Here is a 26788-nt window from a genome sequence, read left to right on the forward strand (position 1 = left end):
TCTGGACGTCGTAAGGGAAAGGTTGTTAGGAATACAGGTCTTACTTTTTAAGGATGAAGGACACGTTGATGTGTGACAGCAGGAAAGGCAAGTGAATGAGCAGAAGGGCAGGTGGACTACAGAGCTCCATTAGGTTCTTGTTCTTTCCTGGCTGGAGGCCCTGTGGCCTTGGGTGGGGACGGCTTACAGGCTCAGCCTTATGCCCCATCTTGGAACTTTTCATCTACACAGAGGGGATCTCTGGGGACGGGTGCACATCCTGGTGGAGCTAGGACCTGGGGCCAGCATGGTCAGGTTCTGTGAGTGGTGCCCCCCTCAGCTCCCAAGTGTCCCTTTTTCCTCTAGTGTCTCCTCAGCTGGAGGAGCCACCAGAGTCTCTCAGCATGCAGAAGTTTGCATGTTCTCTCTCCAGCAACCCGCACAGGCCTGTTTCCCACCGCTCCATAAGCTTGGAAACACTGAAGCATGGCCTCCCTTAAGACACAGGCTGGTCCTTCCCTCCGTATGTCTAGCCTCCGTTTCTCTTGCTGTACAGTTGGAGCTAGAGACCAGGGTGGACCCCCAACAAAGGAGAGAAGTTAATGAATTGGATCTCCAAGACCCCACCCCAGGCTCCCAGGCGCTGCACAAGCTTGCTCTGCTGGTCCCCACTGGCCCCCAGAGCCAGAATCCACCACCCAGGCTCACAGGCTCTGGGGTTGGAGCTGGATGCCCATGTCATTAAGAGAGAGACTTTTATTATTCCCATAGGGAAGGGAGATACAAGGGGATCACTAAGAACTACAGCGGGTGCCTGGAAAATAAATTAAAACAGAAACGCATCAAAACAAACAGGAGATAAGAGAAATGGAGAACGGCTGGGAGGCTGCAGTGGCTGGCGGCCCACCCAGGCAGGCAGGCTCTCTGAGGAGAAGGTTGAGCAGTCCCAGGCCTCAGCCAGCCCATTTCTTGTCCCTCCGGCAGTGGTGGCCCCAGGCTCCAAGCCCTGTGGAGCCGTGACTCGAGGCCTCCCCGAAGCCTGGCCGGGGAGCGGCCAGAGTCCAGCCGGGCCCACCCAGGGGCCTGGCCGGCAGCGAGCAGATGCTCTGCCCTCACGGATCCGTGGCTGCCCACCCTAGTCATTGGAGGTGACATCGATGTCCTCCCCGTTGGCCTGCTTCGTGGCAATGCGCCACCGGTTGATGTGGTGGGAGCCCTTCTTCTTCTGCTCAGACTCAGGCCCCTCTTCCTCCAGCTTCTGCCGCTTGTACTTTGTCCTCCGGTTCTGGAACCACACCTTCACCTGGGCCAGGGAGGGAGGGGCAGAGGTAAGAAACACCCAGGAGGCCCCCAGGACAGGTACTGGGTTCTCAGCACCCAGGCTGTGCCGGGAGCCAGTTGGGGAAACCAAAGCCAGGGTCCTCTCCTCTGGCCAGGGGCCACTTGCTGGGTCCCGAAGACTAGTCTTCCAGATGCGAATGGGGTGGGGCAGGGAGAGGACACAGTGGGCCGCGAGGGGCCACCTTCCCATCCACCTATCACAGTGGGAAGGGAGCAGTCATGGAGCTGCCGAGCATCTGGTAGCCACAGCACGGCAGAGGGGAAGAACCCAGGCTCTGGAGCCCAGCAGACCTGGGTCCCTACCCATTTCTAGAGAAGAGATAATAATTGCTCCTTCACGAGGCAGAGATGAACAGTAAGTGGGAGAACCTATGAAAAGCCATCGCATGAGTCCTGAAGAGCTCCCTGTGGGCCTGATATAGACCCCACCTCCCAGGGTCCCCCTATGTGCTTTGCAGCACAAAGAAGCAGAGCAGACATGGCTATGTAACCAGGAGGTGACGTCCATCCCAAGAGCAGTGCCCGTGACAGCCAGAGCGCTCCCGGAGTCACGGAACCCTGCCACTCAAGGCTCCGACTCACACACCATCTAAGTCAGTCTGTCTCACCAGGGGACCCTGTGAGCAACGTCAGGTGGAATTCCCCCCCTCCGCCCCATCAGAAGTGGAGCTGGACAGCTGGGAAGGCTGGTCCCTCCGGTGGCAACGCCTCAGGGTAGTCTCACATCCTCCAGCGAGGCCGCCTCCTCCTCAGACACAGGGGTGTCTGCAGCCCCACCTGGGGCAGTGCTCTAAACTTCCCGCCCCCAAAGCACTGGCCTCTGCGGCCCATCCAAATATGGGAACAGGTTATATGGGGGAAACTTCAGGGGACAGAAGGGAGCTCCTCTTTAAACACAGAGGGTTCCCCACTTCTGTGTCAGGCAGTGAGAGTCCTGACAAGGGGAGGATTCAAACAGTGGACAACTATCTTCTGTGATGGGTGGGGGGAGGTGCTTGGAGGGAGGAACAGGTCTACAATACTAAGCTCACCTCCTCCAGGAAGCCTCCCAAGAGGATCAGTCCCATCTCTAAGCAACCCTCACTTATCCCACTTCCCCCAGAGTGTGCTCAGTGTCCAGGTCACAGCATTTAATATCCTGTGCGTGATCTAGGAGGGTTGTTGCAGCTTCCTAACTAGTCATAGTGCTTGGGAACTGTGGAGAAAGCCTCACTCAATCTGTCAACTCCTCCTGACCAAGAAGTTCTTTTTTTTTTTTTTTTTTAATTTTTTAATGTTTGTTTATTTTTGAGAGAGAAAGAGTGTGAGCAGGCAACGGACAGAGAGAGAGGGAGGCACAGAATCCGAAGCAGGCTCCAGGCTCCGAGCTGTCAGCACAGAACCCAACGCGAGGCTCGAATTCACAAACAATCATGACCTGAGCTGAAGTTGGACGTTCAACCAACTGAACCACCCAGGTGCCCCCTGGCCATGCAGTTCTTTACTTGGCCTTACAGAGCCAGGCCAGCACCTCCATCCTCAAACTAGGTGATGGTGAGTCTGGGTGCTGATCCTTTGCTAAGTTTCTTCCCTATTCTAGGCTTAAGTCCCTCATCCATAGGAGAGATGTTTTCTGGGACCCCTGCAGCTCCACGGCAGGCACATCCTAGGCTTTTGTTCCAGAGGGTCCCTGGGGGAGGTGACACAGAGATGGCAGGGTTACAAGGCATGGATGGTTTCCTGAAAATGACAGCTCATTTAAAAAGCAAGCAGGTGCTGTCTACTGCAGCTGGGTGATCTAGGTGTCCATGCCAGTGGTAACTGGTAAGTCGTGTGTGTGGAATGATGGTGAGTACCTTGGTCTTGGCAGCAGCAGTGACTGCTGAGGGGAGATCCTTGAACCCTGGGTGGGGCCAGGGGCAGTCCTCAGAAGACTACCCAGTCCAGCCCCTAGTCCCTGAGAATGGCTGAGAAGCACAGGTCTTAGCAATAAAGCCAGGTAGTGACAGCCAAAAGCAAGCAGGCCCGGCATCTGGACCCAGGGAGCAGTTGCCTGCCTAGGACACTCTACCTTCATATTTCCCAGACACTATCCCCTGTCTCCTTCGTGGAGTCCACCCAATCCAAGGCTTCCCCTAAGAGCACGCCCTTCCCAGGGTCTGCCCTGCCCCTTGCTTTTGTAGCACAGGTTGGGGGTGGGAGCAGCCAGCCAGGGACAGAAGGAGATGAGGTGCTTGCCCTCGTGGATGGTGTAAGAGGGGGATCTGCTTCCCTCATCTCTAGGGTAAGGGACAAACCTATCGCCTGCATGTCTCTCCTCAGGTAGACAAGGGATAATGGCAGATGCTCTGGGTGCACGACTTCTAGATTCCATAACCACCTTTCCTTGGGTACAAGGCTGGCTGGGCCCTGGGTGGTTCTCAGCACAACTGCGTGGCAGCCAGCCTGGTCCCCGCCCCCTATCCTGGAGCCCACTGACACTACACCAGCCAGTAGGTGGGTGAGCTCCTGTGCAAGGCATTTGTGTGTGACTCAGGCCTGGATGCGGGGCTGGGGCGTCATTCCTGAGAACCCATGAGGCTGGCCAAGGGCTAAAGCGCCCCCAGCCTAGTGATGGGGCAGTCTGGGGAAGCCCTGAGCAACACCAGGACCGAGGGCCCTTCCTGCACCTTCTCCCTCCCACAGAACTCCCAAGTCTCCTTCCAGGAAGGATGGATGGACCCAGCCTTGCCCCACAACATTGGCCCAAAGAAAGTTTCTGACGGTGGAACTCCAGGTGCAGGATATGTTTTCAGGCAAGGGCCAGCTTCCTGGCACACCCAAATGAAAGGTGATTCTGAATATTTTCTCCATGAAAACGACGGGGGTCAAGGAGACAGCTATTTAGAAACAGGGATGCAAAGTCTCTCCCTAGGCAGACTGGCTATCTTCTGAACAGCCTTAGGCTGAGTGACCAGATGCTGTTTACAAAGACTGTAATAACAGGGGGATGCTTCTGACTTCATAATATCAGTGAAAATGGCAGGATGCAGTTTGGGCACAGTGTGATCACAACCATGGGAAAATAAAATCTATGCATGGGGGGAAAAAAGACTAGAAGGAAATGTACCTAAAGTGTGGGTGACATTTCTTTCTTCTTTCCACTTTTGACTTTTTGCTAATGCGTTACTGGTAACAATTTATTTTTTACTTAGAAAAAGACTGGGCTCTGAGTGTAGTAGGAGACAAGAGTGACATCCCATCACCTCTCTAATCCAGCCTCTGGGGTCACCCCGGGAGCCCTTTCCCTAGAAGACAGAGACCATGGAAAGGAACCAGGTCATTTAGTGTGGCTACCAGCTCTGTGGGCACTGGCTTTAGGGGGCTATGCCTATTCTGCACCTGCCTCCCTACAGTATCTGCACACGAATCCCCAAAGACACAGTTGGGATGTTGACTAAAGGAACCCCTCCCCCATCTCTGACTCCCCCGGGTGGGAGAGAGGTTCCTTGTGGTCTCCCAAGTCCCCATCTCACTGAACGTCTCCGTTTTTCAGATTAGCCAGATCCTTCCAAGAATCTCCACTTTTGCCTGAGTTACCCACCTGGGGTACTCTTCCTTAGCCTTCAAATTTCTGCTCCGGTCTCAGGTGTTCCTAGGCTGGACCTGCCCCATTGCCCGTCTGTACTTCCTTAGTACTTTTCCCTGTTGCAGCAACAGAGGTGACCCCAGGAGTGTGTTAATTTATTTGCTCGAACCTCTGTCTCCTCATCAGGCTGTGAGAACCTGGAGAATCAAAGCAGTGTCCGTCTACTCTAGAGTCCACGTGGGCATGTTCCCATCTGTTCAGCAAGCTGGGCAGAGGTGAACTGACCTGCACTCCGCTCTTGGCAAGAGATGCCGAGGCCAGAACTGGAAAGCTGAAGAAAATCAATGGTGTAAGGATTGAAATCTAATCAAAAAAGGGGTTTGGGAAGTGCAATTGCTGGAGAGATGGGTTTAGTTCCATGGACACTTCTATAAGAGAGTCAATTCTTTTATTTTAATTTTTTAAAAGATTTTTTAAAGTTTTGTTTAAGCAACCTCTACACCAAACGTGGGGCTTGAACTCACAACCCTGAGATCTAGAATTGCATGCTCTACCCACTGAGCCAGGCAGGTGCCCCCAAGAGGGTCAAATCTTAATTCTCCATGTTGCAAATTGGATTAACCACTTCCAGGGAGAATCTGGGGGAGGGAGAGAGATCTATTGCTGGGGGGCACAAGGGTCACCATGAGTCAAATAGGAAGAAGAAGGTGCTGTGGATAAATGGAGAAATGCATGCATGCATTAATGTATTAAAACACTGATTGATGTATGTATGCATTGATAAATGAAAGTGTGTATTAACGAACAAATGAATGGACAAAGAAACTAATGCACAAGCCAACTACAGCTCCAGCCAATTGTTTCAGACTTTACTTTTGAATAACCTATTTGAATGAACCAGATTTGGACCCTTCTTTTCTACTAGTCCCCAACTTTAGTCCCTCCCAAAGGGAAGAGTCTGTAGCTCCTCCCTGCATACTTACAGGCAAATACTTGTCCTCAAGGAGTTCCAACACCCTATCAAGATAATAGCCCTTTCCATGGGGATCCATTTCCTATTATTTGATCATATGAGCTACTCTCAGGGTCAAGCCCAATGTCATGAGCATCTTTCACCCCACCAAACTGAGGCCACCTCTGACTCCCCATCAACCACAGCCCTAATTCTTCCTAAGCCTTCTTGTCTCCTCCTCTGTCCAACCACCCTGGGTGCTTGCCCTCACACTCAGAGAGAAATCACAGATTCATCTGTCTCCTCAGCGCCAGGCCCTAGAGAACCACTCCGGCCTCCCTTGCCCTGTCCGGCCTCCCACTGGACTCCTGAAATATGAATGATGCAGAAATTCTTGGAGAAGAGCCAAGATTTAAAGAAGGGATGAGTCCATCTCAGAACTGACAATGAGCTAGCAACAAAGGGCTCTTGACCTTTCCCTAAAATTCAAGTCACCTGTATATCTCCTTCTCATTCGTCCCCCCAAAAGCAGAGCTTTTCAGAGCAGGAAGGGAACGCAGGAAGTCTCCTTACCATGTGCCTGGGGGGAAAAACCCATAGACAGGTAACCTTATACTCCTTTTTTCTAAGACCCTCTCCCACCTGTTCTTGGGCCCCAAGATGGTGACCAGACTTGACAGCTCCCACTCCATCTTAACTCACCCACTTTAAATCCTCCCCTTCCTTCCCACCAACCTAGACTCCTATGCATCCTTCTGAGCCTTAGGTCTCCTGGGAGCCTTCTATCCATACAAGTCTCCCCTGGCACCTTCCTCAGCCCACTGTCTGACTTCAGGGGGACTCTAGTCACTCATCCTGTGCGTTATCCCACAAGTGTGCACACTTTCCATTTTGCTCCCACCACCGAATGAGGCATCTCCAAGGCTAAGGACTACATTTCCACACTCCTTTCCCTCAATAGCTCAACTGAACTTGAAGCCTGAGAAGGTGAAGAAACACCTGCTGAACTGGTCAGAGCAGATGAGGCAGCTGGAAACACCAATTGATCAGCCTGGAGCAACCAAATGCTTTCTCTCATTCCCCATAAAACTCAAGTGTCACCCCTGCACATGCACATAAGCACCCAAGCTGCTGTCCATGCCATGTGTATATACGATATCACCTGACCTTTGGGCATCATCTCCCTTTGTGGCATATGCATGTTACGCACACCTGTTACACACATTCACTTGCACTCACAGCTCTGATCTGACCCAAATCCAGGTCTGTGCCACCAGCACTGAAGCTTAAATGGACATCATTCAGTCATCCAGGTCAGACTCTGCGGCTGTGTCACAGCAGTGAGGAGCAAGTAATTAGAGCCAGAAGGGAGAACTAGCCCTTTCCCAGGACCACTCCCTCCACTTCCTGGATTCATCCACTGCCATCCCAGTACAAACACCCTCTCTCAACCAAACACACAAACCTGCCCCGACAAAGAAGCCCCGGTTGCCCACCTGCCAACACTCCATACTAAAGCTTTGAGTATGCAGACACCCCTGAGCTCTGGCTGGATTAAGACCCACATGTTAATTTCCTTAACTCTCCCAGAAGTTTTATCCATGAACTGATGGATAAAATGAGATCCTCTAGATTAAAATGCAAGGGAAAAATAGAAAACAAAGGGACAGGAAGGGGTCAGTGACTGCAGAAAGCTAGGGAAATGACTGATAAGGTTAACACATGGATATGAATACAATCAAAAGAAATTTGCCTATTCATTCAATACATGTTTATGGAGCATCTATGCCTTGCTGGTCATTGAGCTGGACCCTAGGGCATAGAGAGAAACAAGAAGGTTTGACCTTTGGCTCCCAGAGCTGGCCTGCTGTTCATCAGAATCACTCAGAGAGCTGTTTTAAAAATATTTCCTGGTTCCCATCCTGGAACTCCTAAGAGAATCTCCTGAATGGGGCTTGGGAATCTGTATTTTAAGATTTCTTTCTGCGATAAATCTAGCCAGTTCACAGAGCGACATTTGGACATGATAGATAATTAAGCCACAGCGAAGTCCTATGTGTATTATGATATATGGGAGATGTACTGTGAGCTCTGAGAACTTGCGGGAAGCATTACATAGAAACCGAGAGAAGCAGGTAGATGAGCCAGAAACTCAGGGCTGGAAAGAACCACGGAGTTCATTTCATTAAATCTTACAGATACAATAAACTGAGGCCCAGAAAGAAGACAAAGGCAGAGCTGATGACATGATAGGTAAGCACTAGCAGACATCTGAAGATGCATCTGTCAGTAGCTAACTAGATCTGCAGAGATGGAAGCTTGAGGTGGAAGGTAGATACACAGAAGATAGAACAGATAATATGGAAATAATCAACAGTTGGGTAAATGAGAGCTTTTATTAGGAAGATTATAATTAATAGAAAATATAAATTAACTAGCTTTGGACAGGCAGTTTAATGAGAGCAGACAGAAGTACATGGCTAGACATAAAACAGCTATCTGTGATGGACTGGAGAGCCCTGAGAGGCAAATGTAGGTACTAACAGTAGAAATAGATGGATGGTAGGGGACTGATGAGAGAGACTGTCGCTTGACAAATAGCTGATAGCTGGAAATGACAGGTAAGTTTGCCTGATAAATACTGAACGATAGATAATTAGTTAAATATATAGCCTAAGTCCAAATGATAAGCTACCAGAGGGACAGAAAGCTCTGATGATGAAGGAGACTGGATGGAGCAGAAGAAACACTGGACTAAGACAGGAAGCCAGGTTTGGGGGTTACTGTAACACTAACCTGCTACACTACTTTAAACAAAGAGAAGGGATGAGAATTAATATTATTGGAGTTCATATTAGGTGACTTTAATCCTTAAACAATCTATTTTCTGGATGAAAACATCAGAGCTCAGAGAAGTTGAGTAACTCACCCAAGGTCACACAAGATAATGAAATCCAATCTGCCTGCCTAGGGAGCCCTGCCCAGTTGGTGTCTCTTTCTCAGAATCCTCACCTGAATAGATGAGTCTCTAAAAGGAGGTTTCTCAGGCTCAAACCTACCTTAGTTCTACCATGGCTTTTTGTTCCATATGCTAAAACCGGCTCACTGATAGAACAAGATTAGACATAAGAGTTTTGATAGTTAAGCTGGATATATTAGTCTATCTGGTTTTTGCTTTAAATGTATTTGAAACATAATGAAAATGAAAGAAACAACCATTACATTTATTAACTGGCATTGTTAGGAGCAAATAGGCAGCTAGATCTAGTTTGAAAGAAAGTTAATAAAAAATGTTCTCACTGAGCTAAAAAAATTGAAAGTTTAAAAACAATGCCATTATTTCAACAAGTGTTAATCTGTGGGTGGGAGGATTATAAACCATTTTGTTTTCTTCCACTTATGCAATTAAAATTTAGTAACTAATACTTTTTAAATGATGTCCAGTATAAACACCATTCTTAAATTGACACCTTGTTTTAGACAACAATTTTAAAACACTCCCAGAAGGGAACAAGGGTATTATTTTTTTTAACTTGTTTTTTTAACATCTTTCTTTAAAACATTTTAAAAATTAACTCTATTGTTTTGTAAGCTTTATCTCTGCAGTTAGGAGAGCCCAGCTAGCAAATCTGAAAAAGCAGGGTCCTACAGTGGAGTCCAGAGCAATGCATTGATTAAATGGGGCATCAGACAGATAAGACAATAGACACCAAAGTGGGACTCCAGGACCAGCGGGTGATGTCGGCCAGGAGAACTGGGGAGGCAGTTAGGGTCTGAGCCCCCTTCCTATCTTCACTGCTCCGCAGAGACCCCGGGATGCCCCCTCAAGATCCCGGACTAAGGGTAGCGGGTGGTGGTGTAACAGGGACGACACTAGGAGGAAAGGGGAGAGGACGAAAAAGAGCCGGCGGGGTGGGAGCTGCTGGGCGCGCGAGCAAACCTCTCTCATTTGCAAATCTGGGAGCCGTCAGGAACGGAAGAGAGTTAGGTCTCCTGAGGCCCATTCAGACACTGCAGTCCGCCTCCAGGGCACCAGCCAGCCCCTCCAGCACGACGTACTCCCAGGGACCAAGAGCTCCGGCGGTGCCTCCAGGGAGCATTTACGTATGGCAAGGTCTTTACTTACAACAAACCCAAATCTGCCTCCCTATAACTCCAATCTAGTTCTTAAATGTTTTCTTTTCTTAATTACCAATTACAAAAACACTACACGGTAACTAATTTCACCCAGTTCAAAACCCCTCCGACACCACTGGAGTTTGTTCCTTCCCCAGCTCAACAGCCCTTCCGGTGTTTGAACACAGACCCTGAGTCCCAGAATCGACTTCCCCACCATTCCCTGTCTGCGCGCCCAAACACCAGGTTCCAGAGCCCTGTCCGCGCAGAGATCAGTGCCACCCTGAGACCCCAGGCAGGGCCTGCCCCTTCCTGGCTAATCTCTGCTTCTCGTGTTTATAGCCTGAGGACACGTGGGTTTTCTCCCACATCCGCCGGTGGGCAGAGAGGCCTCCGCCAGCTCTGCCCATGCCAAGCCAAAGCCGCAAAGCCAGTGTGGGAAAGGTCTGGCCACCCCACAAAACTGCGAGCATCCCCAGAAGAGGGGCGGAAGAAGGGCTGCAGTAGCCACAGGGCTGGGACGGCTCCAGTGGACTCAGGGGCAGCTCAGGAGTGACTGCGGCGTGGGGCTCCGCGCCCTGCCGCCTCCTGAGAACCTGGCGCCTTCTATGGGCTTGCACAGCTGACTGGGGAAATGGTTTGATTCCAACCTCCTGGTGGGTCTTCAGGGCTTGACAGAAGTCCTGCGGCCTCCGCGAGGCTAAGCGCAGCGGGAGGGAAGGGACTCTAGAGCCTGGCTTAGCGGAAGGGCCGCCGGGTGTTGGCGGGGGGGGGGGGGGGGGGAGGCTTTTGGAGCTGGATGGGACAGAGCCCCCGGGGAAGGCGGGGGTGAGACTCGGGCTCCTCCTGCACCTGCCCGCCCCCACCTCCACCTGGGCTCCCCGGCGGAGCGCAGAGCCCCGCGGGGTGGTTATTACCTGCGTCTCCGAGAGGCTGAGGCTGCCGGCCAGCTGCTTCCGCTCGGCGCCCACCACGTAGTGGTTCTTCTCGAAGGCGCGCTCCAGCCGCAAGAGCTGCGAGGGCGAGAAGGCCGTGCGGATCCGCTTGGGCTTGCGAGCGAAGGGGCCGTGCAGAAGCAGCCCGTCCTGGGGCACGTCGCTCGCTGCGGCCGCGCCGCCGACGGCAACACAGCAGGTACAGACAGAGAGAAGGGGCGCCGTGAGCCGCAGCCCGGCTGCCGGGCCGCCCGAGGGAGCCGGCCAAGACCGGCCCTCTGGCCTGCCCGCAAACGCCCTCGGCGCTCCGCTACCCTCTCCAATCCTTGACCCCCGCCCCCAATTCTCCCTTTCCCTCTTGCCGCCCCCTTCCTTAAGTCCAATCCCCTGTCCTCCTGACACCTCCCTAGGGTCAGACTGTTACCCTCGCAGTCGCGGGAGGCGTGGAATAGCAGAGCTGCGGATCACTCCGTTGGGCCAGGAGAAGGGCCCAGGCCTAGTGAGGCGCCAGCCGGCCCAAAGCCACAGCTCCTGGAGCAGCGCAAGAGGCCATGGGGTGGGAAAGCCCCTTAGCTCTCTCTTTGTCCACTTTGCCCTGCCCTATCTCCCTCAAAAAGGCCAAGAATAGAGACAGGGCTGGGTGTCAGGAAAGTGACATCCTCATGCCAAATACATTTTCAAGAACTAGAAGGTACGTACCCAAGGCACTCTCTTTTCACACCTGTTTAAACCAGCCTTGCAGCTAAGCGATCAGGCTGCTAGCCCTTGGAAAATTCTTGCCAACAGGCTCAGGCTCTACCTTGCAAGTGGTAAAAATAGGCCAGCAGCTAGGTCAATGTCCAAGCAACTCCTGAAGGGGTAAGGTCGGGCTTCTTCCTCTCCCTTCCCCACCTCTCTTCCCTAGGCCTGCTGGTAAAGCCCACTCCCCACAGGAGACTCCTACTGCTCTCCGTGGGAAAAGGCCTTGCTTCATTCCTGAATAGTCCCGTGCTGAAGAAACACGTGTATAAATATCTAGATGTCATCTTTCTCTCTAATATATATAGATATAGAAATATTGGTTTCTGCATGGGCGTGTGTAAATATATGCTCCAGCCTCCCTACTGTCTTTTTCTCCCATCTACCATACAGGATTTTCAAAGAGTGTGATTGTCCCTTGGCAAATGTTGGCCATCATGGGAACTCAGCTCCTACCTGCAGTAGGAGGGGCTGACACTGGGGTCATTGAGGCCAGGTGGTTAGGTCAGGAACTACAAAAGCCAAAATAAGCTTCCACCCACAGCTTCAGTCTCAATAAACCCCCCACTAGGCCTTCACACAATCTCTGGCTTGGTTGCACACGCTAACAGACTTGAAACAGGCCCTTACATCACCCATGGATCTCATGGATCTCATGCAGTCGCACATAACAGTCTCCCTGACCCACTGACAATGCAGAGCCCTAGATGGAATGTTTTCACACAGTTAGCTGTTGAGATTTGACTGATCCAATTAATTTCTTCAGAAATGGCCACTGGATTTTCCCGATTTGACCTGTTGTTTTGTTTAAGACAATTGTTCGGATCTCCGTTGAGATCTACCATCTCTGGAAACACTTCTGTAAGTGAAGTAAGATCATATAATTGAGATGTTGTTGCTAAAACTCTCCAGGTAACTGTTCGTGTCCCTCTGCTGGTGGAAACTGATTGGCATTACTTTCTTTGGAGGGCTTGGGTCCTTGGGGTTTGGACACCTACCCACCTACCCAGGTGAACTTAATTGCTGGGGTTTCCTGTGGAATAAGGTTGCTAGAGGGGAGATAAAGTCCCCTGACAATCACTTATCCACAGATCCATGTGGCTGGATCTGTGCAGCTACAAAAGGGAGTGGGATCATATCATGGGCGATGGAGGGAGACGGCCTGGCCCAGCGGGCCCTTCAAGGTGGTGGCAGGCCTAGGGCTGTTAGGCCTGACTGAAGGCAGGTGGAGGGGACAGATGATCAGGGGAGATGGTCTGGAAGAGAGGAATAGGAGGAGAGAAAGGAGGAGCCTGATCCAAGTAGGAATAAGAATTAAAGTCTTAAGTGGGTACCAGTGTGATAGGCCAGGGAAAGGTGGGAGAGGCGAGTGGGAAGCAAATACTTCTTGTTAATGTTAAGTTGCTTAAAAAAAACAGCCTTGTTCTGACCCTGGGTGAAGTCCCAACAGTGATTTTTCCTCTGGACAAGTGAGCTGGAGAGGGAAAAGTCCTTGATCATCTCAGAGTTCACAGGGTTTGGCCTCAGCAGCTCAACTGGCCCAAGCTGGTGAAGAGTGAGGGGGCAGCCTGGAGAGACCCTGTAGGTGGGAGTCAGTGGGTGCATGGGTGTCTAGGGCAGTCTGTGGCTGAAAAAAAACTACAGTCTGCCTTCGTGTGTGCGATGTGATGGCTGTTTTGTAATTCTGGAAGTGTGTGTGGGTCACTTGTGTGGTGGAGTTCTCTGTGTTCGTCTTTATAAACCCAAAGTAGAAGATGGAAGCAACAAGCTTCTCTGTCCTGACATATGCATGTCCCTTTGCCTCAAGTCTGCCTACTTTAGGAAAAGCTAGGTTGCATGGTTTATTGTAATGTTCTGTTGGGGCACATAGCATGTGTCCTTCAGTCTATGGCCACATGTATGTGCAGAAGCATAGGGGTCCTTCTGACCCAATCTCGAAGAAGCAAGAGGTAGGAAAATTACTCAAGATACTGAAAAGTGATGACATTGGATTTCAAAAGAAGCAAGGCCTTTCCCTATAAGAAAGAGGCAGTTTAGTGCAAAACTAACCATCCTGAGAAACTGATCAACAGCTCTATGTTTCTGTAAGGACACTAATGCCTTAGGTGCCTATGTGCCTGGTACCCTCTCATTATGGGTATGGGGCCTCAACAGTCCCTACCACAGCTTCAGTTTCACTTAACTGGACCACAAGAGCAGACCAAGCTTGGGGCTGGGGCTCAGTGTGGCCTGTTTCCATGCAGTAGTTCTGGCACTCTGTGGGAGTGAGCTGTCAGTGTCAGACAAGGATAGGTAGTAAAGTGGAGAGGGGCTGACTTAGCCTTCTCTGGAGCCAGGAGCAACTGAACCCCACCCCGTTTTGCTCCGGCCTCTCACTGCAGGGCCCTTCAAGGCAAGGACTGGCAGTAGAGACTCCCAGGAGTGAGGTGGCTGCAGGTGGGAGCTAGGGATCCGAAGTGCCCGGGCAAACGCTGCACTTTCTTCCGGAGTTGGCCTGGGGTTCTGGGTCGGCTGGCTGGGCGGAGGAGCCCGGGGCAACAGGAGGGAGAGGGCGGCCGAGCTGCGGAGATAACCTCATTCCCCCTCCTCCGGCCGGAACAAAGGCGCCCTTTGAAGCACCGGCGCATTACAAACGCCGATCTCAGAGGGTTGGGGCTTCCCAGGCCCCCTCCTGACGCTGTTCCGGGGCTGGAAAGTTCCCGAGTCCGGGAAATAGCACCGAAGTGCGGCCAACTCCCCGTCTCCGCCGGCTCCCCCCCTTCAAGCCTCGAAGGCCACCACCGGCTTCAGGGTCCCGCCGCCTGATCCAGACCATCCCGTGTGGGCTCTTCCTCTTCCACCGCCTCGCTGGGCCCGCGCTGCCCGAAAGCGCTGCGCACGGAGCGCAGACATGTTCCTTTTCGTTCGGGTAGGGTTTCGCTTCTTGCATTAAAACGGGGCTGAAATGAGCATCGCAGAGACCCGGTTCTCTAGAAAACGCGGCGCCGGAGGGCCTGGGACGGCTCGGCCCGCAGCCCCAAGGCCCCGCTGGGACCGCAAGGCTCACAGCCGCCGGGGCGCGCACGGGGCTGCAGCGATGAAGACCGGACCCAAAGCCGAAACGTGTCAGGGTCCGAAAAGTCCTCCAGTGCCCAACGGATTTCCGAGTTCAAAAATTCGGCCACGCATGGCTCCATCTCCGCGTCCAGACACGGTTCTTGAGAGAAAAATCCAACCGTTTTTGCAACTCGACAATGTGCCCGCCGGACTGATGGCTCAGGGAGCGGCGGCAATTTCTGAGAAGGTTTTTCGGAGAATTCATCTGGCCTCGCTTGGCTGGGAATGCTCAGAGCTGGAGCTGGATCTGTCGAGAGGTGCCCGCGGGGACGAGGCTAGAGGCGGGAAAGGCAGCGCGGAGGGCGTGGGGGCACCGGGTCCGAAGCCAAGGGCGCCGCCGGGGAGGCCATCTCCGGATGAACAGAGACCACAGGACTTAGGACCGGTTCTGCCCTCTCCTCAGAGTCCCTGTCCCTGCACCATCCTTTTAACCACGGGTCCCTTGCTGCCTGGTTCCGACGGTTCAAAAGCAGCCGCGTCTTGCAGATCGGCCCTTGGGTGTCAGGTTTTGAGACCCAGGCCAGGCCCCATGGAGTACCGAGGTGGTTTGCTCAGTTTTGAATAAAACTTCATTTATAGCAGTAAACAATGATTGTAATTGACAAGTTTCATGCCCGAAGTGGCTGACACCCTAGGCTTTTTTTTTTTTTTGCCCCCAAGATGATTTGGGCAAGCCTTTCAAATCCCAGGGGAGACAAGTCTGCCCACAAAAATTCTTGTTCAAGTAATTACATTCTTTTATTTTGTGGGATCTGCTGGGTCAATTATCTACTGGTCAGATAGGACTAAGAAAATTGACAAAGCAGGACCGGGAAAGCGGCTCTCCGTGAAACAGTAATGCAGCTATAGTCAAAGCTTCAAAAGATCATTTTTCTTCTATTACCTACATAATGGTACCACGCATCTGGTTTACTTTGTGTAGACCGCGGTTTATAGTCAGATTGATTACGTTGGTAGCCGAAGCTCTCTCTAGCCATATCCTTTTCATTTGTTTCACTAAAAGCCGGGTTACCTCGCTCTGAGTCCTAGAACCTCACAAAGCTGAGGTCCAGTCCCGTTTACACTAACAAAATAAAACTGGAAACCAAAGCAATTACTGCACAAATTAAGGCCATTCTTTAAAAAAAAAAAAGACAAGAAAAGAGAAACAAACTTTAACAAATTCAAGGAAGAAAACGAACTCCAACAAATGCAACTCCAGTTCCTTCGGGAAAGTCAGATAATTGAAACGTGTGTGTGCGTGCGTAAGGCCAGTGGGGGATCTTCATTAGCAAACCTATTGCCCGGTGCAGAGGTGGGAGAACAGCCTGCCGACCACCTTAAAAGCCCTCTGCCCCCGCCCCCTGCCTGGGCGGACTGCCTTGGGTCCCCTAGCAGCCGGGCGGGCTCCCAGATTCGGCGCAGGGCGGAGGAAGCCGGTTGCTATTGCAAACCTTCCCGACCCTGGGTCTGAGAGGCACTCGTAACTTGGAGAAGTCGGGTCGAGGTTACTGAGAAACACCCCAAGACAGTGGAACAGTCCACACTGAACATTGACTCTCCAGTTTGCCCTCCCTGCTGCCCCTTCTTTCCACAGACCCGGGACACGCGGGTAGACTTTGCCCTGCTCGGACGCGCCAGCGAGGGCGGATATCTGGGAGTTGGTGGTGGATATGTAAGCCAAGTATGGTCTCAGGTCCAGCTGGGGCGGAGGGAGAACCGTGCGCGCTGCGCTCTCTGCACTGGGACTGGCTCCGCCGGGAGAGATTCTGGCAGGCCGCGGGGAGGGTCAGGAGAGGCTCCAAGGATGCGCCCCGGCTTGGTGTCCGGATCCGCATCGTTTCTGGGAAAGCCTGGAGGTCCCAACCTGGCTCTCTGGAAGGGAACCCAACACCGCGGAAGCGCGAATGGACCCGCCGGGGCTCGTCCACATTTGGGAAGCGGCCTCTGCCGACCCACAGCCTTCTTTCAACAACTTCTGAACAGCCCCGCGCGCCCCCGAGCCTCCACCGCGCAACGGCAGCGTGGGCGCTGGCCCGCCGCCTAAGCAGGCACAGCATGGGCACTCACCCTGGAAGCGGTGGCCGAAGAAGCGGTTCCGCAGGACCCAGGGGTAGAAGTGCAGAGGGTCCCGGTGCTGGGCGCCGAAGAAGGAGTGCGGGGGCTGCAGCGGGGAGGCGCCCAGCTGGTGCGCCGGGTGCACGGTCAGCGCGGGGTGGTTCATGGCCTCGGGGAACACAAGCTCGGGCCCACCGTACAGCGAGCGGCCGGCGCCCGCGGCGGCGGCGGCGGCGGCGGCGGCGGCGGGGAAGCCGCTCACGAAGGCCGCCTCGGCCGCGCCGGGGTGAGGGTAATTGAGCGCCGTGGGCCGAAGTGGCTCCTCCGAGGCGGCCGCCGCCAGGGGATGGGAGCCAGCGCCCCCGCCGCCAGTGCCCCCGCCGGTGCCGCCGTCCTTGGCTACCAAGGACTCGATGGTAAAGCCGCGCTTGGCTGTGGGCTGGAACATGGTCGCGGTCGCCAGAGCCGAGCTAGGCAGCCGGGCTCTGGGGAGCGCTCCGCGTCCTGGCGCCGCCGCCGTGCGGGGTGTGCACCCAGCCAGGCACATGCACACACACCAGCACCCCTCACCTCCCCCGCCCGCCCGCCCGCGCTCAGACCCGGCCGGCGAGCCAGGCGCGGTGAGGCGAGGGGCGTGCGAGCGAGCGAACGCGGAGTCGGGCCACCGCGCGCAGCTAGGCGCGCCGGCCTCTGGGGCCGAGCGGGCAGCTCCCGGCGCGGGCACTGGCGCGGGTTCCGTGCGAGGCTGCTAGCTGCCTCTACGGCCTGGGGGCTGAGCCCGGCCCCCTCCCTCCCGAGTCCAGCCAGGACCGACCCCCGCCCCTGGTCCTCCCAGCACTGCCCAGCTCAGCCTCGGCCGCTGTGCGGCGAGGCGCGAGTTAGCCGGCACCTGCCCCGCGCTCGCCCATTGGCCGCCGCTCACCTGCCCCAAGGTGGGGGGCGGGGCGGGGCGGGGCGAGAGACCGCGGGTGGGGAAGGAGCCAGCAGTCGGAGGCAAAAAGCGGACTGGAGCCTTCGCTGGGCGATCTAGGCCTCCCCCCCCACCCCTCATCCGCCCCTTGCCGCAAGCTTCTCCTCGCGTCTCTGCCCTTTAGCTGAGCCTGGAGACCGCTCCAACCACCTCAGCCCGCGCGGGAGCCGCAGAAGGCGTCCGAGGGGCCTTGGGGTTTGGGAAAATGTCCAGCCCCGCTTCCCGATGTGTAACTCAGTTGAACCCCCTCCAGTTCATCCTGGGATGTCGTTTCAGTTCTCAAGCAACTTGGATCCGAGTGGAGGGTGGGTGGGTTTTGCCCAACAAATAGGTTCTCCGAGAACAAGCTCCCCTGGCCTCCGGGACCCTCCCGCTCACCCACCATCTGTCTCTTTGGGACGCGGGTCTGAAAGCCGCGCGCTCGGTTCGTGAGGTTTCGCGTTTTCTGAGTGTTATGGGGGACGGCTCCAGAAAGGGGACGCCCAATTCTTTTCACCAGGGGCCAGGCCGCGGACAGCGAGAGAGGAGCCGCCGGAGTGGTCACTTTGCAGACCTCAGGTAGCAAATCCGGGTTCGGAAGCACCTCCTTGGCCCAGCCACGGCCACCGCGGTCTGCTCGCACGGGGAAGGCGGGCCTCAGCAGAGGACGATCTGCTTTTCTCGCCTTCTCTGGTCGTGGGGCTCAGGCGGGCCGGCCGGGCCAGCGCCTCGAGCCTTAACTTGAAGCTCGCCGAGCAGTCGACCCCGTCTCCAAGAATGCACACCAGCCATCCCGGGACCGCAGCGGCCGCCTGGCCTCCCCTGACCCTCACCTTCCACCTGCGACCGCGGAGCAGCGGACGACTCTGCTCCGCCAGGTTTCCATTTCTTGCAATAATTCCCTGGGGGTGAGAGGGTGAAGAGAACCAGTACTCAGCAAACTTTTTCACCGGGGCCTTCGAGGCCGCAGGAAACACCGCACGGAGGCCTAGGAGGGCGCTAGGTCGTGGTGGGGAGGCTGGGACCCGGCCCCCGCCAGCGCACTGCGAGGAGGGGACCGCAGCGCGTTCCGCTTCCTCGCCGCCGCCGGGGTCGGTCAGGGCCGCCCGCCTGCGGCCGGGTGCGCAGATCCGGCTAGGCCTGTCGGTACCCCGAGGCCGGGGGTGCCGCGTGCCGCGTGACTCTGCAGGGACTCCAGGCCGGGTCTTGGGAGTGGCCCGCCTGAGCGCCGGGAGCCCCGGTCCGGGAGAGCGCTTCGGGCGCCCCTGTCGCCACAAAGCGGGTTAAAGTCTATTTTCCACTCGACTGCGCCGAAAAGCCCCCGCGCGCCGACACCGTTCCGGCCCCCTTGGGCGAGGTGGGGAGGGGGCGGCGAGAAGGGGGAGGTGAGGCGAGGCGACCGCACCCTGCAGCCCTTCGCGTCCCGGGCAGCCCCGGGCCGAGCGCTGCGGAGCCTCAGCAGAGGCGCCTGCGGAAGGAATGGTTACCGAATCCGTGGCGAGCGCCAGTGTCTCTTTCGCGACCTCTCCGGATCTTTTTGGCTCTGTAGTGGTCTCTCGGTCTCTCTCCCGTTTCTGTCTCAGGCTGTCTATCCCCCTCCCTGTCTCGCTGCTCCACCCTCCACCCCGACTTTTCATGTATTTCTTCTCCCTCCCCCTTTGCCCCAGCCTCAGTCCTGGAAAGGGGGAAGCTCCGCCGAGCGGCGACCTAAGCAGGCCACACCACTCAGGGGGCGAGTGTGCGGACTGAGGAAGGGCACAGAACGAGGGGATTTTCGTTTTAGATGGAAGGAGATGACTGGGTATTTTGTCGGAGCAAGATCCCCGCGGGGACGCGGGTTCAGTTGGATAAGCACTGGCTGGGCCTGTGCTCTGCGGCGACAGAGGGCTGCCACGGAGAAGACAGGAGCCGGAGCAAGTTTAACCCTGCTGCGGGCCTTGTGCCCCCGGCCAGAGACGAACGCCACCTGTCCAGCGGCAGGCCTTCACCTCCTACCCCACCGTGAGGCTGGATATTGGCCGCGAACTCTCAACACTGGGCAGGTAGAGAAGCTTGGAATCTACCGGGCCTTTTGCGTCTACACTGGCCACATCTATTTTAATCTGTACGGTTCTGAGGATACCTGTTCGTATTAACATGATAGGCCTTATAATAACACCTTACCTTGTTTGTGGTGGTGCTTGCGAAATTTTTTGACATCTAGCTGTCATGAACCCCGTTTTACCGATGAAGAAACAGACTGCACAACACCAGTGACTTGAGTCCGGTCTCAGTCTCCATTGAGCTGGGACAGCTCAGTGATCTGGCTCGGGTTTCACCCCCATTCCACCCCCACCCCGCTGCTGCAGCTGACTCCCCAGACAGGGGTTCTCCTGGTTAGGGATGGGGTGCTGGGTGCACTGGGTGAGGGCAGTTCGACCTTCACCCTCCCTCTTCTTTCCCTGTTCTAAGCCTCCTCTCTCTGGCTTTCCTCTCTGGTAACTCTCTTAATTTCCCTCTATCCTTTCCCTCCCTGTGTGGCTATTTATCCCTAACCTGGTTTCCTCTATTTCTGCTCCTCTTAGGGCCTTTTCCTCTGTTGTTGCTTTTTCTGCGGTGGGTGAAAAGAACTTGTCACTTTCTGGGGGTCTGTACGCTTGCCTCTGTGTTCTGGATCTCGCGTCAAAGCTCCCCACCGGCCCCTGTCTCTTGCTGTGCCTTCTCACCTGCCCAGTCTCTGCCAAGTTCTCCCGCCCGTAGCCGATCACGTACACAAACGCCTCTTCTCTCCACCAGTGGACAGCAGCCCACCTTAACCCAAACCTCCTGCCCCCCTCTCCCACCTCTGTTCCCCAGCCCATCCCTTCCACCTGCTTGCCCTCCCTCCCCAGTTGCTGAGTTCTGTCCAAAGACTGATGTGCCTCCTTCAGGCCAGAGGGCTCTACCATCCCAGACGGCTGCTTACCTTTCATTCCACACCTTCCTGGTGGGCCCCCAGGACCACCCGTCCTACCTCTGGGCCCTCATCAATTTGTCTCCTCCTTCCTTCCATCTCTGGAATAACCTGGGCTCAGATTCTGGCTTTTCCACTTACTAATGGTGAGGACTGGGACCAATACTCTTGCTTCGGTTTGCACATCTGCGGAATGGGAAGCGTTCTATGGGACCTCTGTGAGGATGAATGAGATTCTAATGTGGTGCACAGGACCAGTGTGTGACTCCAGACAACCTCTCGGTAAATGTTCCTGTCTCTGCCCTTGCCCATGCAGGAAACTAGGGCACTCAGATCCTCCCTCTCTCATCTTCCTCATCCAGTCACCTGGTCTTATAGTCAAGTCCTTCTCAAATCTGTATCCCCTCCATTTTTGCTGCTTTGCTGGCTAACTTTCATTCATCACCACTCAGTTCAACTCCCCTTCCCAAGGGAGTCTCGTCCCCACTCTGTCCTGGCATTCGCTTGCCAGAGGGACTTGCCAGGGTCTGCCTCCCCCCACCCCCCACCTCCCAGGCTACACGCCCACCTCGACCCTCAGCTGGGAAGCGGGAAGCGGGGATGTCCATCACAACCCACCCAGCACAGGCCAAGCAATGTTTATCCAACAGAGCTCTCGCTCTTCTGGAGTGCTTGGCCTGACAGCATCCCCAGCCATTTCTCTTTTACCTTTCATTCCCCTCCCTCCTCTTTAGCTGAGTTCGCCTTTGCCTTCAGGGCTCCCGGTCCCACAAAAAGCCTTCTGGCCTCTAGTTTCTGCTAACTTTTCTTCACCACCAAACTTTTTAAGTACGTTTTAGTCTCTCTTCAACTCCTTCAGTTCCCTTGACTCAATAAGCCTTTGCAACCTGGCTTCCACCCCCATCCCGTTGGGGAAATGGCTTGCAAAAGCTCCCAAACTTTTACCATGGTGTTATTACAATTGCAACGTGTACTCGTGGGGGCAGTAACAATCCTGACAACCTTAAGGAGTTATTGTGAGGTTGAATGAGTTACAATCCCCAACCAACGGGCTTACAGCAGCGCCTAACACATAGTAAGCACTTGATAAACGTTAGCTGTTAATTTTATACAGCTTTGCTATCTCATACGGAAGCCATGTGGCCATCGGGTGCTTAAAGTGTGGATGGTTCAAATTGAAATATTCTGTAAATGTAAAATACATACCAGATTTGGAAGGCCGAGTGTTTTGAAAAATCTAAGATATCATTAATATTTTCTGTGTTGATTTCATGTTATAATGATAACACTGACACATTGGGGTTAAAGAAAATATATTATTAGGGTTACCTTATCTGTTTCTTGTAGCTTTTCAAATGTAGTTACTAGGATGTTTAAAATTATGTTTGTGGCTCCCATTATATTTCTTTTGGACAGAGTTGTTATAGACGATATAGGTAATCCAAACGAGGGAGGAAGGGTAAATGGGTGTGCAGAAAGGGAAAACAGAAATCTTATAACTATCATATCCTACCACCTAGAAAAAAACATCATGAAATTCTTGCAGTATATTCTTCCATCTTTCTTTCTATATTGCCTTCCTTTAAAAGGTGGGGGGTGGGGTGGGAAAAATAAAAGCAGTTTTGCAACCTGCTTCTTTATAACCAATCACAGTCCCACTAAATATTCCTTATTGTTTGTGCTGTTGACAAATTTTCAGAATTTTAAACAAAATAACTCTATCTTATTGCATCTCTATGAGTATTGCTTTTCTGTATAACTTTCTAGAAGTATTATTTCCAGATATGCAGTATTAACTCTTCTGATCCATATTGCCAATTTGGCCTCTGGTAATGTATACCCATTTATTCCTCCATGAGCAGAGTTTAAGGGTTTCCCTTCATTCTCTGGACTGCTCATCAGGATTCCCTATTTCAAAATTCCTCTCTTTTTTAGTCATAATTGTCTGTGGGCTTTTCAGCATTTGCATTTGACCTCAACTCCCTTATCTTTTGGAAACTCTCTCTTCCCTTCATTTTCTAACAAGGTACCTGCCTGGATCTGCAGCCTCCGGGAATTGCTCCTCCAAGGGCTTCCATTTCGTCTCCTAACTGTGGATGTCCACTAGGCACCTTTGTCTAGTCCCTCCTTCCTATATCTATGTATCTATGCAGGTATCTATCTATCTATCTATCTATCTATCTATCTATCTATCTAATCATCCATCATCTGTCTTTACATTAACTCCCACTGTTTCAACCAATACCTTGGTGCAATCCCTTTACAGGTTTGTAACACCAACTCTTTATTTTTTCCCAGATCAAATCACTAATTTTTAGTACTTGTGAGATAAACTTCCAGGGTTGCACAGGCTCTTTAGACATTCACTGTACCCCAAAACGGAGCTATACATCTTCCACACCAAATGTGTGTTTCCCTGGCTCAGCCCCTTCTAATAACCCACAGGACATCTAGTCTCAGTAGCTAAGAGGCATCTGTGAACTTTTGTTCTCTGCCACTGGCCTGCACATCCATTCCTTTCTTGCCATTCCCCCTGCTACTGTTCTTTTTAATTTTTTTTAATGTTTTATTTATTTCTAGGAGAGAGAGAGAGAGAGAGAGAGAGAGAGAGAGACAGCGTGAGCAGGGGAGGGCCAGAGAGAGAGGGAGTCACAGACTGAAACAGGCTCCAGGCTCAGAGCTGGCAGACAGCACAGAGCCCGACGCGGGGCTCGAAGACGCGGGGCTCGAACCCACAAACCGTGAGATCATGACCTAAGCTTAACTGACTAAGCCACCCAGGCGCCCCCCGCCCCCTGCTACTGTTCTACTTGAGGCTCTTGATACCTTTCTCTGATCCATTTGTGGTCTCCTCCCTGCAATTCATCTGACTCAAGGCTGCCAGATTTCTAGGACACAACTCTACATAAAAATGTTTTCACACAACTGTGGGACCCAGGGAAATTTGTTTACCTATTTGACTCAGCTTTTCACCTGTAATCTGGAGATTATAATAGTACCTGGAGAGTCGTTGAGAGAACTAAAATGAGGCAATTCATGTAAACTGCTCAGCACAGAGGCTAAGAACTCAATAAGGACTACTCTTAGTGTCATTATTTCCAATAAAGTTTAAACTTTTATCTTGGCATTCAAGGCCCTCCATGAGCAAGTGCCTACCTTTCTAGTCTCATGTCCTCTGCTCACCCATAAGTAGTCCCAACTGTAGCACTACTGCCACCACTGTATATCCAGGGACTCCTTGCTCTTTGTGCCTCTCTGTGCATGCCCTACATATTTCCCCTCCAAACCCTGCTCAAAAACATTACAGCATGTGTCAGTCCAATTCTTAGAGGAAGGAAATTGGCAAAAGTACATGGAGTCAGGGATGCCTGGGTGGCTCAGTCAGTTAAGCGTCAGACTCTTGATTTCAGCTCAGGTCATGATCTCACCATTCGTGAGTTTGAGCCCCATGTTGGGCTCTTCACTGACAGTATGGAGCCTTCCTGGGAGTCTCTTCCCTCTCTCTCTTCCTCCCCGCCCCCACTCACATTCTGTCTCTCCCCTTCCCCTCTCTCTCTCACAAAATAAATAAATAAACATTTAAAAAGTATATGAAGTCAACTATACAGGGTGCTAACTTTGTGAGAATTTCATTTATTTTCCTTGCTGCTGTGTTCCCAACACCAGCCCAATTACCTGTCAATAGGTGCTCATCAAAGATTTGTTGACTGACATATGAATTCAAGAAACATAAGACTATATTTATTCTGAGAGTGTGCTAACATAAAATTGCATCACAATAGAGCACAAAAAAGAATGAGTCCATGCCCTGTGAGGGTTTGCCATGAAAAGGGAGTTGGATGTAGGCTTCACCTTGGAAGATTTCTCCTGCAGAGCCTCTGATTGATGGGAAAGGAAACCCAGACACTTTGAAGTGGAAAACTGTCCAGTAATTGGCTAAAGCTTTGAGTGGGGAGAACTATAAATTAAAACCTTCCACTGTCTCTCTATATGGTAAGATGTGTGAACTGGAGCAAATATCTCTTTCCTCTGGATCAATGGATGCCTTGTTCTTGCAAAGATGAACCAAAGACTTAACTCTTAAATGGAGCAATTAAAGAGCCCATGGCTCAGTGTCTTGGTGTTTTGCATAACAATACAAATATCTTCTCTATAATGAGATGCTATCTTTGCAGATTACTATTAATTCAAGGAAATGTTTCTTTTCAACATCTGGGTCTAGGCTGCTCTGTCCCTGAAAGTTCAGGCTCTTTCTTGACAGTGTGAATGTGTTCTTATTCAAATACTTCTCCATAGAAGTGGAAAATGAAGGGAGGTGGGGCCTCTATCTTCACATCCCACTGGTCAAGGGGTCTTGACCAGAATTGCCAAAGCCACCCTGAGCTATCATTCTGCTGAATGCCCACTCGCTCCCATCAGATGATTATGTAGTAGTGGACTGTCCTAGTGCTCAAGGCAAGACCAGCCCCTGGAAGTTCTGGAATGGGCATGATGACTCACAGGCATCCTGTAAGGCGGCAGAAGGGGCTAGACTGTGGGCACTTAGAGATTTGGGCTAGAGCTGGGAGATAATCTCCCTTTCCCCAAACCAGGAAGGCTGGACCTATGAGAGGGGGAAGCCAGATCCTGCTATTACATGGATGGCGCTATCAACCAGCACATAACTGAGTCATGCAATGAAAACTAAGCTCAATGTCAGGACAGGTTGGCAGGCCCATCCCGACCTGACTTGGCTGGTGTTCTGCCAACATGCTCACCTTCCCACTTCCCTAATTGTCCATTCACACAACTTTGTTCATATCTGGATCTGAACAATTTTGCAACGTTGTACATACATTTCTTCCTTTTCTTCAGTTGGTCATCAATTTGGCCCGGTCACTGGTGGATTCTTTCTTTGTCAGTTCCATCATTCAATATGATGTCATATTTGTTTCTAATAATATGGTAGACTAGCTGTCCAGAGACCCAGTACAGAATGCCTAAGAATCCTTTTTATCATATTTTGACTTTGCATTATAAAAATTTCCAAGCATACTTAAAAGAACACAAAATAGTCTGAGGAACAGCCATATACCCTATAACCTAGATTTTATAATTATTAACATTTTTTCTATTTTGATTTATCTTTTTCCTTCAGAAGTTGTTTTGTTTTTGTTTGTTTTGTTTGTTTTGTTTTTGTTTTATTTGTTTATTTATTCATTTATTTATTATTGTTTTAGAGAGAGTACGAGGGAGCAGGCTCCACGCTGAGGGATGCAGGGCTTAATCCCACGACCCTGGGATCATGACCTGAGCTGAAATCAAGAGTCAGATGCTCAACTGACTGAGGCACCAGGCACCCCGTCCTTCTAAAGTATTTTAAGGTAAACTACAGCCACCATAATATTTTACCCCTAAATATCTCACTATGAATCTCTATGGAGAATTCCTTTTAAAAAAAAAAAAAAAAAAAGCAGGACTTTTTATTATGTGAAATTTCAAACATGCTTTGTAGAGAATGGTGTAATGAATCTCCACATGTTTATCACTCAGCTTTAATTATCAATCTTTTGCCAGTCTGAAAAACATCTGTTTGAATGACGGCAGAGCTGGCACAAAAATATGGAAAAATCCTCAAATGCCCAGGAATTATAGAAAGCTTGAATTGAGACAAGGAAGTGGATTCTGAAGCTGGAGTTTATGTTGGAACAAACCCCAATTCAGTGGTGGCACAGACTTTGGGCTTTAAAGGGCCACAAGTGAGAGGGACGGGGGGGGACAGGAAGTCAGATCAGAAACCCCTGAAAAATGACATCTTTTCTGAGTGAGAAAAAACTCCACCCCCACAAAGGGAGGTGGTGGACATACGTGTCTGGCTTAGCTTTGGCTCTGTGTGGAAAGGGAAAAAAAGAAAACATATTTTCTTGAGAGTTCCTAACCACAGCCTCACTTTGTGTGGATTTAGGGCCAGAAATTTTAGGAGGCCCTAAAAGATTCCAAGCTGAGAATTTAGTATCCCAGGCAGGAGCAAATAAATATATTTATCCTCCTTTTTTAGAGGAATGTACTTGAAAGCCAAACTTCAAATACTCCCCCAGACAAAGTTCCAAGGAAGATGAACTCACAATCAAAAATCACAAAATATATGGGGATCTAAACTACCATGAGAATTAGTAGAAACTATAAA

At 52.0% G+C, this 26788-nt stretch overlaps 1 protein-coding gene across 1 annotated transcript; it reads right to left on the minus strand.

The window, feature by feature from the left end:
* Positions 1-717: 717 nt before the first annotated feature.
* Positions 718-17534, minus strand: EMX1 (empty spiracles homeobox 1). Its single transcript, XM_039256894.1, has 3 exons — positions 16754-17534; positions 10853-11037; positions 718-1282 (listed from the first exon to the last, which is right to left on the minus strand). Exons 1-3 carry the CDS (start codon positions 17286-17288, stop codon positions 1115-1117), a joined length of 888 nt encoding a protein of 295 aa, XP_039112825.1. The 5' UTR covers positions 17289-17534; the 3' UTR covers positions 718-1114.
* Positions 17535-26788: the final 9254 nt, after the last annotated feature.

This window comes from Hyaena hyaena, unplaced genomic scaffold (assembly GCF_003009895.1).
Source record: "Hyaena hyaena isolate Hyena2069 unplaced genomic scaffold, ASM300989v1 scaffold_591, whole genome shotgun sequence".
Classification (NCBI taxonomy): Eukaryota; Metazoa; Chordata; class Mammalia; order Carnivora; family Hyaenidae; genus Hyaena; species Hyaena hyaena.

Excerpts from the sequence above, each read along its gene's own strand:
- EMX1 (XM_039256894.1), bottom strand. The coding sequence starts at position 17,288 with ATGTGCCTGGCTGGGTGCACACCCCGCACGGCGGCGGCGCCAGGACGC. Across the intron at positions 11,038-16,753 it reads CTTCGGCCACCGCTTCCAGG|CGAGCGACGTGCCCCAGGAC; the intron begins GTGAGTGCCCAT and ends GCGCGGCCGCAG. Across the intron at positions 1,283-10,852 it reads TCAGCCTCTCGGAGACGCAG|GTGAAGGTGTGGTTCCAGAA; the intron begins GTAATAACCACC and ends TCCCTGGCCCAG.